Genomic DNA, 15,334 nt, shown 5'->3' on the forward strand with positions numbered 1-15,334 from the left:
AAATAAAAATAAATATTATACATAAATGAAATATATATATATATATATATATATATATACATTTATATATTTATATTTTACTTCTAATTAAAGTACATTAACTTTAAACATGTTTGTGCTATTTATATTCAATTAATATATAATTAATTGTATTACATTTATTTTTTTTAAATTATACATTTAAAAAATTATATCTCATCATAGAATATCACATTATTTAATGAGTTTAGAAATGACCAAATTAAATATTTTGATTCCGTTTATTTTAAACCAGCTTTTACCTTCTATAAAGTCACTTCACATAATAATTTTAATGCCGTGTAATTAACATTTTGGCCTTTTTTGAAATATAAAAGTAAATCAGGTAATGTTGAATTGTCCAGTGGTGTGCATTTATTATTATTATTTTATGTTTGACAACAGAAAGATGTTATGTTGTGTATCAGGATGAAATAGCCAAGTTTTTAGATCAGGCATTTATAATCTACTCCAAGCATGAGTTTTGAGCGACTCCACACTTGTTATAATGAACAACTCACTCCTGCATGATCACAAAGCGTTTCCTGTCACACGCGCTGACGCTGTTGTCTTCTGTTGTGCCTCTGCTCTTATTTGCTCAAAGATGCGGCCGGTAATGTGGAGGGTAAGATGTATGTGTGTGTCTCCTCGTCCTAATCTGTCTATATTTCGCTCTGTGCCATTTTGTGTTGAGATGTCGTCAGTCTGTTTGAGACGTACAGAGAACACAGGTCCAGTTTTTCGGCTAGTGTGGGTAAAAGACATTGAGACATTGTCAACATTTGAGAAATAAGTGACATAAAATCACTCAAAACATTTAGATGGTCATTCTCCAGCATTTATATGAGTATATGTGTTTGGATAAGCGGATTGAACATGTTCATGTCAGTCAGCATGAGTCTTCAGAGTCTGTGTTCAGTTCGGGCTTGTTGAGTATAAGAGTCGTGTGTTTGGGTTTTGTATTTAGGTTTTTGTGCATGTATGCATCAGTTTGCACAGTTACATGATAGTAAGTCCTTTCTGCAATAAGTAATGTCTGTTTATGTCAGTAATAAATATATATTTTGGATTAAAATATGTTTTTAATATTTGCATTTGTAATAATGTGTTTGATTTTTTTAAAATAATAATTGATATATATATATATATATATATATATATATATATTTTAATTATTTAATTAGAATTTTTATTATATAAAATTGAATATTTGTAATATTTTTTGTTATTCTCAGTATATGAGTATTAATTTATTTTGTTAATTGTTTAATTTTTATGTTTTATCTAAAAGTTTTAGATTTTATTTAATTTCAACTTTATTTCAGTACAGTTTTTATTTTGATTTTGAAGTGTTAGTCATTTTATGTGCTTTTTTCAGTTTTATTACTTTTTTAAATAGAAAAATATCTAAATATTTGTTATATATATATATATATTTTATATATATATAAAATAAATGAATATCTTATATATAAATATACATATTTGTACATATTTTTCTATTTAAAAAATGTATATATAGTTATTTTTATTATAAAACTGAATATTTATTTGTAATATTTTTTGTTTATTCTCAGTATATGAATATTAATTTAATTAATTAATTAATTGTTTAATTTTTTATTGTTTTTATTTAATTTTTATTTTTATTTCAGCTTTATTTCAATACAGTTGGTATTTTGATTTAGAATTTTTAGTTACTTTCAGTTTTATTAGATTTTTGAAATATTTCTAAATCATTTTAATGTATTTCAGTAATTTTCTTTAGTAGTAATTTTTATACTTTTAATTTGGTTTTTATTTTTCAACTAATATTTATATTTTATTTTGTATCAGGTTTATTTAAATTATTCAGTTTTCATTTTGATTTCAGTTTATGTGCTTTTGTCATTTTTATTATTTATTACATATTATTTCAGTTATTAATATTCATACTAATAACTTAAATTATTTTCACATTTTTTGTAGTTTAAAATGTTAGTGAAATATTTATTACAAATATGTAAAAAATAATTAAATAAAAATGAAAATAAATGCATTTTACAGTTACTGAAATAATTTTTGTGTTCATCTGTAATTTTACGGTTCTGTATTTTTCTCTGTCCTCCTTCAGGTCGCGTGCGAACAAGACGACAGAGTTCAGAGACTGCGGTTGGGGGCGGAGCTCCTGTGACAGACAGCAGGGGGCGGAGCCGAGCCAAAGCCGTGTCCCAATCACAACGTGAGTTTGTGGTTACGTCATCCTGTTAAACAGTCCTGCTCTGGTTGACAAATTAGATCAGAATTTATGTTAAATATCTTTACACAGAAATGATAGGAATATTAAAGAGACAAATTAAAATTCACAAAAAAGGATTGTTTGTGTTTGAGTGAGTGTTTTCATTTTGGGGTGAAACAAATAATAAACCTTTATCAGTAGATGTACAGTATGCTTTAATATCATTGGCTGTAATATACATTATACTCCAGTATAATGTGGCTCTCGTGTGTTTTCGGTTGAAGAGATATGAACTCCGTCTCTCTTCCTGTCCCGCCTCATAAACATCAGCATGCTTTAGATCAACTAGTTCATGCTGACGCATGGACTCATGGGTAATGTAGTTTCTCTTCACTGTCCCGCGTCAAGGATCCAGATCGGCTAATCCGGTGGGGGGTAAAACTCACGGTACGGAGTAAAACACGGATTGACGTCTGCATGCGTCCCGTCATGAAAGCATGATCCACTGCATCAGATGCAGCAATGTTATTCACTGAACTGCTGCGATTGATTCCCGCTGTGTTATTAGTATGATTTTGCTGTCATGTCTCTGTTTTTGTCAAAGTCCCTTAAAGTACATCTTGGTAATGCTCTTGGTTTAGTTATTTCCAGCCAGTATAATTATTGTTAACTTGTGCTAAAAGTATTAAAAATAAAGCTAAAATAAAATAAATTAAGATAAAATATATAAATATTAAATAACAAAAATTAATTAAGCAAAAATGTTGAATTATTGCTTTGCAACTAACTGAAATAAGTTTAAATTGAAGTACGAAATTTGCTAAATGAGACAAAACTAAAACTGGAATAAATATGAGTTCTAAAATTATTTTTTGAATTTTGAAAATAACAAAAGCACATAACACAAGCCAAAACTGAAATGTATGTAAAAAGTTGTAAAAAATAAATAAATAAATTAATTAAAACTATTTACAAATAATAAAAAAAAACAATTAACAAAACTGACACAATTACTATAAAAGTAAGCTAAAGATGAAAAAATATTGTAAAGTTAAAAATTGTAAAAAAAAATAAATGAAAAACCATTTAGAAATATTTTTAAACAAAAATGAACAAAACTGACAAAAGCACATAACACAGTTACTAAAAATAATCTGAAATTGAAGAATATGTAAAAATAAAAAATTGTGAAAATAAATAAAAACTATTTAGAAATATTTTTTAAAAACAAAAATGAAAACTGACAAAAAAAACAGCACAACTGCTAAAAAAACAGAATAATGTAAAAATGAAAAGTGCTAAAAATAAATTAAAACAATTTAGAAATATTTAAAAAGAAATGAAAATGAATAAAAATGACAAGGAAATTACTAAAAATTAAGCTAAAACTGAGCTAAAACTGAGCTAACCCTAACCCTAACCCTAATAAAATTTAAATGACTAATTAAAACTGAAAAAAAGTTGAAAAGTAAATTACAAAAATTAACAAAACTGACAAAAGCAAATAGCACAATTACTAAAACGTAAGCTAAAAATAAAAAATATGGTAAAAGTTAAAAATAGTAAAAAAAAAAAAAAAAAAAATGAAAAACCATTTAGAAATAAAAACAAAAATGAAGAAAACTGACAAGAACACAGCACAGTTGCTAAAAATTAATATAAAACTAAAGAATAATGTAAAAATGAAAAGTGCTAAAATAAATTAAAACTATTTAGAAATATTTAAAAAGAAATGAAAATGAATAAAAATGACAAGGAAATTACTAAAAATTAAGCTAAAACTGAAAAAAAAATTTAAAATATAAAAAAGACAATTAATAAAAATGACTAACTAAAACTGAAAAAGAGTTGAAAAGTAAATTACAAAAATTAACAAAACTGACAAAAGCAAATAGCACAATTACTAAAACGTAAGCTAAAAATAAAAAATATGGTAAAAGTTAAAAATAGTAAAAAAAAAAAAATGAAAAACTATTTAGAAATAAAAACAAAAATGAAGAAAACTGACAAAAACAGCACAGTTGCTAAAAATTAATATAAAACTAAAGAATAATGTAAAAATGAAAAGTGCTAAAATAAATTAAAACTATTTAGAAATATTTAAAAAGAAATGAAAATGAATAAAAATGACAAGCAAATAAATAAAAATTAAGCTAAAACTGGAAAAAAGAATTAAAATAAAATATATAAAAAAAAGAAAATAAAAAAAAGACAATTACTAAAACTCATAATATAATGATAAACTGAACAGAAGTGTGCCGTATTAATTTTCTCCCATTTATCAATGTACGAGTGGACGATCTCTGTCTTACACAGCCTTTGTTTTTGTGTCTGATGCATGTGCCGCTCCCATCCGCTTTTATTGATGTAATCTAGACATATACAGTATTTAAATAACACTGACATTAAATCAAGACACCAAACATTAAGTTAAATGTTTCTGTGTTTTAGCGGGCAGCCGCTCCAGTTCACCCGGGAAACTCTTGGCTCGTTCTTCCGGGAGAGTCCCTCGATCGGCCGGATCCGCAGGAACCCCGTCGGACAAACGCAGTAAGATCCCGCGCAGTCAAGGCTGCAGTCGAGAGACGAGCCCCAGCCGCGCACGAGACGGTAAGACATTTATCGTCTTTATCCAACACAACTTCAGTTTCTAATTAGGAGTGGTTCATTGAATAATAATAATAGTAATAATAGTAATTTATAATATTATTTTTTGCATTTTATATATTTTATTTATTTTTTAAAAGATTTTTTTAAAGGATAAGGTAAATATAAACAATAATAATTATAGAATTTAATTTAATTTAATAAATTATATTAATAATTTAAAATAATACTGTATTATTATTATTATTATTATTATTATTATTATTATTATTATTAAAATTCAACCTCCGATTTCACGAAAATCATAAACATATGACAAAACATATTAAAAATCATTATTATTATTATTATTATTTGTATATATTTATAGATTTTGTTTTTTTTAAAGATGTTAAGTGTAAATAATAATAATAATTATAAAATTAAATGTAATTATAATAATAGTTAAAAAATAATACATTATTATTATTTGTATATATTTATAGATTTTGTCTGATTTTTAATAATTTGTGAATCATTCATTCAAATGATTTGTTCAAAAAAACTGATTCATTGAGAAATGAAGCTAGTGATTGGCTTTTAAATGAGTCACTGAATCATTGACTCAAATGATTCATTCAAAAACAGATTCATTTATATTTTATATGATTTATTTTTGTGTAGTTATGAAGTGTATGTGCAGCCAAATGCTGTGTAAGTGGGTTAAACCTGTGCGATAGACTAGTTAGCACAGAGCGGCCTATTATCCATGTGACACACATTTACTGAGTCAGTGATCAATATGTGATTGATATGTCTGCAGTGAACCACACAAACCAGCTGCAGTTCTCCTGTCTGTTTGTGTTCATGTGATTGTCGTTATATGAGCATCATTTACTGCAGACTGATCGCTTGTCTGGATCTAGACTGTTCTCTTCTTTAATTCAGATATACATTTGTGTTATTAGATTTTCTGGCCTGCAAACACTGATGAAACATGTAATTATTTGTGATTGAGTGATTGTGTTTTTTTTCTCTGTTGTTCATTATGTTTGTTCATTTAATTTCATTTTACAGAATACATGTTTACTACTACTGCTACAAATAAGATGGTATTGTTACTATGTGTATATATTTTTTTGTTTCTTTATTTACATGTGTTATAATTTTCTTGAAAGTTGAATTAAAGAATAATAATAATGTATTCATATTTTTAACGTTATTTGGTTCTTGATATTTTCTGTATTGTTCAGTATGTTTGGTTAAGTTGATTTTTTTTTCAAATGAGTTTGTTCATTTAAAAAAAAATCTGATTACTTGTTCACAACTAGTACTACTACTAATATAATTTTGTGTATTATTAATAATATTATTATTTTGTAATATTTTGTTATATTTTTTATGACTTTGTGAAAGGGGATTTACAGCAACAACAACAATAATAATAATAATAATAATAATAATAGTAATAATAATAATAATTGTGTATATATATATATATATATATATATATATATATATATATATATATATATATATATATTTTGTCATATTTTTGTGAAATAGGAAGTTGACATTTCATAATAATAATAACAGTAATAATAATACTGTGTTATTATTATTATTATTATTATTATTTGTATATATTTATATATTTTTTCATATTTTTATGATTGTCTTGAAAGGGATAGTTGAATTTTAATAATAAAAAATAATAATAATGCATAATATTACCTTTTGCATTTTATATATTTTATTTATTTATTTTAAAGGAGAAGTTAAATATAAATAAATATAATTTTACATTTTAATGTAATTATAATTATAATTAAAAATAATACTGTATTATTAATATAATAATGTTGTAATAATACTGTATTAATATGACAGAATATATAGATATTATTATTATTATTATTACTATTATTATTATTATTATTATTATTATTATTATTATTATTATGAAAATTCAACTTCCTCTTTCAATTTTTATGATTTTCTTGAAAGGGGAAGTTGAATTTTCATAATTATAATAATAATAATAATAATAATAATAATAATGTATAATATTATTTTTGGCATTTTATATATCAATTTTTTTTTTTTAAAGGAGAAGTTAAATTTAACAAATAATAATTATAGAATTTAATTTAATTATAATACTAATTAAAAATAATACTGTATTTATTATTATTATTATTATTACTATTATTATTTAAATTCAACTTCCCATTTCACAAAAATCATAAACGTATTAGTAATATTTTCTACTTTTTATTTCCTTTTTTATTTTTTATTTTTTGAAAGGAGTTAAATAAAAAAAGGTTAAATTTAAATAATAATACTTATATATTAATGTAATATATATATATATATATATATATATATATATATATATATATTATGTCATATTTTTATGATTGTCTTGATAGGACAAGTTGAATTTATATGTGATGTTTTAAGCTGTGCTTCACCATCTATTAATATCTCTGCTGTTGTATCTTCATCACGGTCTCATTCTACCTGCACGTCTTTCCTCTGTCCTGTGCTGCTCCTGTGTGTGTGTGTGTGTGTGTGTCAGTGCGGGCCAGTCGTATCCCGCGGCCCAGCATGAGTCAGGGCTGTAGTCGTGACACGAGTCGGGAGAGCAGCAGAGACACCAGTCCGGCTCGAGGGTTCAGTCCGCTGGGTAAGACACGAAAACCAGACCAGACCAGACTCCTGCGCATGTCTTTACTCACACACTTCAGCTATCAGAATGGGTTTGGTTTGAGCAGTTTGGAGTTTAATATCCTAATTTGACTGAACCTAAATCAATGCAAATCTGTCATCCAGCCTTTCCTGAAACTCTAAAATCTAACATTTCATATATTTCTTTCCTATAACTGCTCTTCATTTAACTGTGTTTGTGAGTGTGTGAATATTTATTTATTTTTTTTCTGTAACGTGTGTGACCCCATCCTTCCCAGCGTCCCACAGACACTCTCGCTCCACGAGCGCACTGACGTCCGCCGACGTCCTGCAGACAGGTGATTTTCACGGCGTCCGGGTCACGGCACCACAATCCTGATCATCAGCGTTTTTAACAGGGCTCGTGCTGAATTTGTTTATAAGTGTATGTATGTCAGTCACATCCAGATTAAGAGCGACTTTCAGCGGGTTTAGGCTCCTGTGTGTCTTGAGTTCAAACACACGGTGGCGCCAGAGACCAACAATTACAGCTGCATTCACTGTCATTGATGAAGATTTAACACTGTGAATCAAACCAGCTCAGTTTATCTGGATGTGAACTGGACGGTTGTTTTGCACCTTTGTAACTTTTTGTTTCAGTTATGCTGCTTGTATTTTTGTGCTTTTGTTGTTATTGTGAAATATGCATTTTTTATTGTCATTTATGTCATAATATTGGACAGGACAGTTCATCAGCTGATGTTTGGAGATTTTGACATTATATGAAATCTCCTTACAGCCTTGTCAAAGTATGGTGTGCATGTATTTTATTTTATTTTATTTTATTTTTAATATGTGAAGTTTTGATTTGTGTGAAAAAAAAAAAATGTATGTCTTATTTGCCATCATATAATTTTAACATACAGGAGGGTCCAAAAGTGTAATAAATTATTATTAAAATAAAAAAAATTATTAAAATTTCAAAAAAATATTAAAAATGACATTATCAGCTTGACTTTATTGAAGTCAATATCAGTGTTATTTTCAAAAAATATTATAAATTTTTTATTATTATTTTGATTTTTTTTTTTATTTTAGTTAAAATTGTAGTAATTTTTTTTATTTTTATTAGTTTTTGTTTTTTATCTATATGGTTTTTATTATTATATATATTTTTTCAAAATGTAGTTTTAAATTTAGATTAGAAATTTAGATATTATAGTTATTTTATTTTACATATTATTTATTTTACATATATTATTCTAATATATACTTTAATATACAGTGGGGTCCAAAAAAGCAATAAATTATATTTTGTATTTTTCTAATTTAATTTTTTGTTTTATTTTAAAAATGACATTGTCAGTTTAACAAATTTGAATGAGTTCATATCAGTGTTATTTTCAAATAATATTATAGTTTTTATTAATATTTTGAATAGTTTTTATTTTTGTATTTTACATTTTCTTTTTTATTTTAATTTTTGTGTTTTCTTTTATTTTTATTAGTTTTGGTTTTTTATCTATATAGTTGTTATTAATTTTATTTTAAAAGTTAGTTTTAAATTTAGATTAGAAATGTAGATATTTTAGTTATTTTATTTTACATCCCGTTGAGCTAATCAAAAATTAGAAATGGTGCCTTGGCAAATAGCTGAAATAAATGTAAATTATTTTGGTAAAAAATTTTCTTTTTAATTTTAGTTAAAATTGTGGTCATTTTGTGTGTTTCTTTTTATTGTTTTTATTGTTATATATATATATATAGTTTGGCAAATAGCTGAAATAAATTAAAATTATTTTGGTTAGTGTTTTTTTTATTATTATTAATGAAAATGCTCTTAGTTGTAATTAACTATAATATAACCTGCTCAATATTTAGGAATTTGTTCTATTATTTATTTATTATTTTTTTATTTACACATATATACACATATATTTATGTGCATGATGTATTTTACATTTTCTTTTTAATTTTAGTTGTAGTTAAAATTGTGGTAATTTTTTTCATTTTTATTGTTATTTATATATATATATATATATATATATATTTAGTTTTTATTCATTTTATGTCAAAATTTAGAAATAAATAAATTTAAATAATTTCAGTTCAAATTTTGTTTTTTATTTATTTATTTATTTTTGTATGAAAATGCTTTTAGTTGTAATTAACTGTAATATACCCTGGTCAATATTTAGGAATTTGTTCTATTATTTATTTATTTATTTATTTAATGCATATATGCATTAATTAATTCAAAATCCCAAAATTATTTGCGGGCATTTAATTTTCAGATTTGAATCATTCATCATTAAAATTAGATTTGAATCATATATTTTCTGTTTTCGGCCCTATTGCATATTAGTGTTTAATTTTGGAAGTTTACTGTTGTTTTTTTTGAAGTTTTGTGTAATTTCTTGATTTTAAATGCATTTTTCTGTATTGTTTTCTTGCATGTTTTCAGTGAAATCAATCAGTGTTTTGTATGATTATGTGCTGATATGTTAATGAATGAAAAGCATGCATTGACTGTTTGATTTAATTTGACGTTGTTGCATGTAATGTTATTAATGTCTCTCTCGGTCTCTGTCTCTGTCAGATCGTTTCGGTCTCATCCATCAGGCTCGTATCTCGGCGTCTGTAAACGCCATGCGGATCTTGAACACGGGCACGGAGGTGGAAGCGGCCGTCGCAGACGCTCTGGTGAGAATCACATCCTCAATGTCCGGTCTGATTATCATCCGTCATCATATTCCTGATGTGTTTGTCTTTACTTCCCCTCTGCGTTCGTCTGGAAAACCTGCAGCTTTTAGGAGACTCCAGAAAAACGGTAGTTGATTTATAGACACCTGATTAAGTGTTAAAAATCAGTGTTAGATCCTTCAGGTTTGTATTTGACAGATGTGTGTGGTTTATGTCCTGCAGCGGCGGCCGATGCTGCGGCGATACGAGTCTCCCGGCATGTACTCGGATGACGACGCCAACAGCGACGCGTCCAGCGCCTGCTCCGAACGCTCCTTCGGCTCCCGTAACGGCGGCGTCCCGCATTACCTGCGTCAGACGGAGGACGTGGCCGAGATCCTGAACCACTGCGCCAGCTCCAACTGGTCCGAGAGGAAAGAGGGGCTGCTGGGACTCCAGAACCTCCTGAAGAGCCAAAGAGTCCTCAGGTAAAGACGCCACCGACTACACTGATAACTAAAAGAAAAAGTATTTTTTTATATATATATATTTATATAAATATTTTCTTACATTTTATTTTTTAATTATTAATAATAAGTATATTATATTTTAATTTTTAATGCATTATTTATTAATAATAATAATAATAATAATATTAATATAAATTATTGTATGCATTTTATACATTTTTAAAATAAAAATAAAGAAGTTTCTGTTGATAATACCATTTACAAGTATTTTTTTTATTATTTGTAAAGAAAAAGTAATTTTATATATATTTATATAAATATTTTATTACATTTTATTTTTAAATTATTAATAATAAACATATATTTTAATTTTTAATGCACTATTTATTAACAATAATAATAATAATAATATAAATTATTGTATGCATTTTCTACATTTTTTAAAATAAAAATAAAGAAGTTTCTGTTGATAATACCATTTACAAGTATTTTTTTATTATTTGTAAAGAAAAAGTAATTTTATATATATTTATATAAATATTTTCTTACATTTTATTTTTAAATTATTAATAATAAACATATTTTAATTTTTAATGCATTGATTATTACAAATAATAACAACAATAATAATAATATTAATAATAATATAAATTATTGTATGCATTTTATACATTTTTAAAATAAAGAAGTTTCTGATGATAATACAATTTACAATTTTTTTTTTTTTTATTTTGATGTGTTTTTTACTAAATTATAAATCTAATGTGTGTGTTTTTAGTCGTGTGGAGCTGAAGAGGTTGTGTGAGATCTTCACCAGGATGTTTGCAGATCCTCACAGCAAGGTGACATTTCATCATAATTTCATAAAATAATTTGATTTGTAATAGGTTTGTTGTGATTTCTAATACTGATGATTTTGTTGTGTTTCATGTTCTGGTGTTGTTTTGGGCCGATGCATCAGAGAGTAAGTGTTTTAAACCTCAAAATCTTGTAAACAAATATCATAAATACACTTTTAAAAGTTGGGGGCCGTTCACACTGGTGTTGTTTTAGTACCATTGAGATACGATTATAGTATTTAGATATTTTTATTTTTATTTTTATTGATTTATTTATTTATTTATTTTTTATGTATTATTAAATGTTATCTTTTTTTTTTTTTTTTTTTTTATTCTACTGTCATTTTGAAGTATATATATATATATATGCATATTTTGCCTTGTCATATTTTTATAATTTTCATTTAAAGATGAACTTAAATTTAAATATAAATAATAACAGTAATATACATTATATATGTATGATTTTAAAATCTCTATATAGTTTCAAATTAAAATGTAATTTAATGTAAAAAAATTAAATTTGTGTTAAAAAGTACATTTTATTTATTCAATTTAATTTATATTATTAGTACTCTGCTTAAACAATTAAAATGAGAAATGTTGCTTTGGGAACTATCTGAAATAAAATAATTTTAAAATATGTATTTTTAATTGATTTCATTTTTTTACATTTGTTTATTTTAATTTTAATTTAATTTTTTATTAATTTAAAATTAATTAATTTATATTTTATTATTTTATATTGGTTCACAAATGTGCTGATTAGCTTTTATTTTTGTATTTTCAGTAAAAGTATATATATATATATGTATATGTATATGTGTGTGTATGTGTGTGTGTATATATAATTTTATGTTGTTGTATTGTAATTTTGGTTCAAGTTGTAGTAATTTTGTGTTATTATCATTTTTTTTATTTTTTTAAATGTGCATATTATTTTTATTATTTTTTAGTTCAATTTTAGTTATTTTAATACATGAGAAATATTGCCTTGTCAACTAGCTGAAATAACTAATATTATATTATTAATATATATTTTTTTTTTATATTATATTATACTTTTGTATATTTGTATATATTTGTATATATATATATATATATATATATATATATATAGTGTATATTAATAAATGTAATTTAATGTAAAAAATTAAATGTAAAATGACATTTTATTTTATTTAATTAGTACTCTGTTTAAAAAAATAGTTCTACTTAAAAAATGAAAATGTGAAATGTTGGTTTGGCAACTACCTGAAATAAAGTGTATATATATATATATATATATATATATATTTTTTTTTTTTTTTTTTTAATTTCATTTTTTTTACATTTATTTATTTTAATTGTATTTTATTCATTTTTAATTAATTAATTTATATTTAATTTTGATTCACACGTGTAGTTTAGTTGGAAAAGGACGGCCAAAGTGTGATGTGAACCAACAATGAAAACAACAACGTGTGAACGGCTCCTACAGCGTAACGGCAGAAATGCTCAAATGTTTGTGTGTGTGTGTGTTTGTCAGGTGTTCAGCATGTTTCTGGAGACGCTGGTGGACTTCATCACGTTACACCGAGAGGATCTTCAGGACTGGCTCTTTATTCTCCTCACGCAGCTGCTGAAAAAAATGGGGGCCGATCTTCTCGGCTCCGTTCAGGCCAAAGTTCAGCGGGCCCTCGACGTCACCAGGTCCGAACCGCCTTCACTTAAGCAGTTATACCATGAAATGACTAGAAACGGTTCAAGCGTGTTCATCATATGCTGTGTTTTTGTCCCGTGGTGTTTTGTGTCACCCGTTTTGTTTATTTTCTTCTTCCCGTCCTGGTTTTCACAGGGACTCTTTTCCCTACGATCAGCAGTTCAACATCCTGATGCGGTTTATCGTTGATCAGACGCAGACCCCAAACCTCAAGGTCTGTCCGCTCTTTATTTCCCAATTTCCCAATGTTTTCCTCCTCTGCGTCAATTGAGCTCATAACCAGTGACCAAAAACAACATGTAATATTCCATAAAACCACCCTGTACATTTTGGATTAAATCATTTTTAATAAAAATAGTAGTTGACCTAATAATATTAAAATACAATTTTAAATAAAATAGAAAAATACTATTTGAATAATACTATGCAAAATAGCAGAATTATTATTTATATTAATTATTACCTAACAATGAGCAATTTATTTGTTTCAGTATTTATTCATCCTTATTAATGTTAGATAGACTGCTCATTTTTAATTTATGTTGCTCAGGCTCAATAAATAATATTAACAGATATGACTTTTGATTTTAAAAAATGTGCTAGTAAATGTTAAAATTAACATTAGCTAAGATTAATAGATGCTGATAAATGAACATATTGTAAACAGTGTTATTTTAGTATCATTGATATGCTATTATAGTTTTTATTCATATTTTGAATTGGTTTTCATGTTTGTATTTTTCATGTTCATTGTAAATTTAGTTAAATTTTTACTAATTATATTGTGGGTTTTTGTCATTTTTATTCATGTTTTTTTTTATGTCTCTGTCGTATTATTATTATTATCATTATTATTATTATTATTTTCAGTTTTAGTTTTTAGTACAAGTAAAACAAAACTAAAATGAGATATATATACATATAAAATATAAAAATAAAAATGCATTCAAGATATTTTTATAAAAATAAATGTTAACTGAAATAAAAAATACATATACATATGTGTGTGGGTGTGTGTATATGTATTTTTTATTTCAGTTAACATTTATTTTATTTAAAATATAGAGTTTTTATAAAAATATCTTGAGTGCATTTTTATTTTTATATTTTCTATGTTCATTGTAATTTTAGTTAGTTTTAGGACTTTTTGTGGAGTTTTTGTTATTTTTATTTTTATTTTTTTTTTTTAAATGGCATCATTTAAAGAAAAGTTTTTTATTAATATTGAATTTATTAATATTTGAATTAGTTGTTACATTTAAATTGTCTGTTTTAATTGTAATTTTTTTAAATGTATATATATATTTTTTAATAAAGTTTATTTCAGTTTTAGTTCTCAGTATGACAAATAAAACAAAAAAAAACATGTTGCCTTAATTTTTAAAAAAAAAATTCAGTTAACATTTCTTTTATTTAAAGTAACAAAGATAGTTTTAGAGTTTTCATAAAAATATTTTGAATGCATTTTTTTAATATATTTTTTTATTATTATTTGAGACATCATTTTTTTATTATTATTTTTAATTAGTTTTAATTTTTATATTTTCCTTGTTCATTTTCATTTTTGTTAAAGTCTTAGTAATTATGTTGTGTGTTTTTGTCATTTTTATTGTTTTTATTTTTGTCCATATCATTTTTATACTTTTTTTTTTTCATTTTAGTATTAGTTTTTAGTGTGTCAAGTAAAACAAAATGAAAATGCTGCTTTGGAAACTGGATAAAATATAAGTAGTATTTTATTTTTTTTAATTTTATTTAATTTAATTTTATTTTATTTTATTTTATTTTATTACACTTAATGCTTATTTTATTTTTAAAAAATGTTTTAGTTTTATTTTTTGTTAAGTGCTATCAAACCTTTTGAATGTCTTGATTGTGTCACAAGCAAAAGGTCAGTTTAAACTTTGTATAATGTTGTAATTCCTGCCCTGAAACATTTCGTTCACATTATAACCTAAAAATCACAGTCATATTAACCACTCTGTGTGTGTGTGTGTGAGCAGGTGAAGGTGGCCATCCTGAAGTACATCGAATCTTTAGCCAGACAGATGGATCCGTCAGACTTCGTGAACTCCAGCGAGACGCGTTTAGCCGTCTCTCGAATCATCACGTGGACCACAGAACCGAAGAGCTCCGACGTCAGGAAGGT

General features: G+C 25.2%; 1 protein-coding gene across 1 annotated transcript in view; it reads left to right on the top strand.

Annotated features, from left to right (window-relative positions):
* LOC127172973 (CLIP-associating protein 1) overlaps window positions 1-15,334 on the top strand; it is a 77,159-nt gene that overhangs the window by 47,359 nt on the left and 14,466 nt on the right. Inside the window, exons 20-30 of the mRNA XM_051122544.1 lie at window positions 2,132-2,239; window positions 4,688-4,846; window positions 7,404-7,511; window positions 7,792-7,851; window positions 10,092-10,195; window positions 10,299-10,322; window positions 10,418-10,662; window positions 11,423-11,486; window positions 13,012-13,175; window positions 13,321-13,399; window positions 15,189-15,332. Coding sequence (XP_050978501.1) covers window positions 2,132-2,239; window positions 4,688-4,846; window positions 7,404-7,511; window positions 7,792-7,851; window positions 10,092-10,195; window positions 10,299-10,322; window positions 10,418-10,662; window positions 11,423-11,486; window positions 13,012-13,175; window positions 13,321-13,399; window positions 15,189-15,332 — 1,259 coding nt within the window. The remainder of the gene's footprint in view (window positions 1-2,131; window positions 2,240-4,687; window positions 4,847-7,403; window positions 7,512-7,791; window positions 7,852-10,091; window positions 10,196-10,298; window positions 10,323-10,417; window positions 10,663-11,422; window positions 11,487-13,011; window positions 13,176-13,320; window positions 13,400-15,188; window positions 15,333-15,334) is intronic.

The sequence above is a fragment of the Labeo rohita genome, chromosome 11, assembly GCF_022985175.1.
Source record: "Labeo rohita strain BAU-BD-2019 chromosome 11, IGBB_LRoh.1.0, whole genome shotgun sequence".
Lineage (NCBI taxonomy): Eukaryota > Metazoa > Chordata > Actinopteri > Cypriniformes > Cyprinidae > Labeo > Labeo rohita.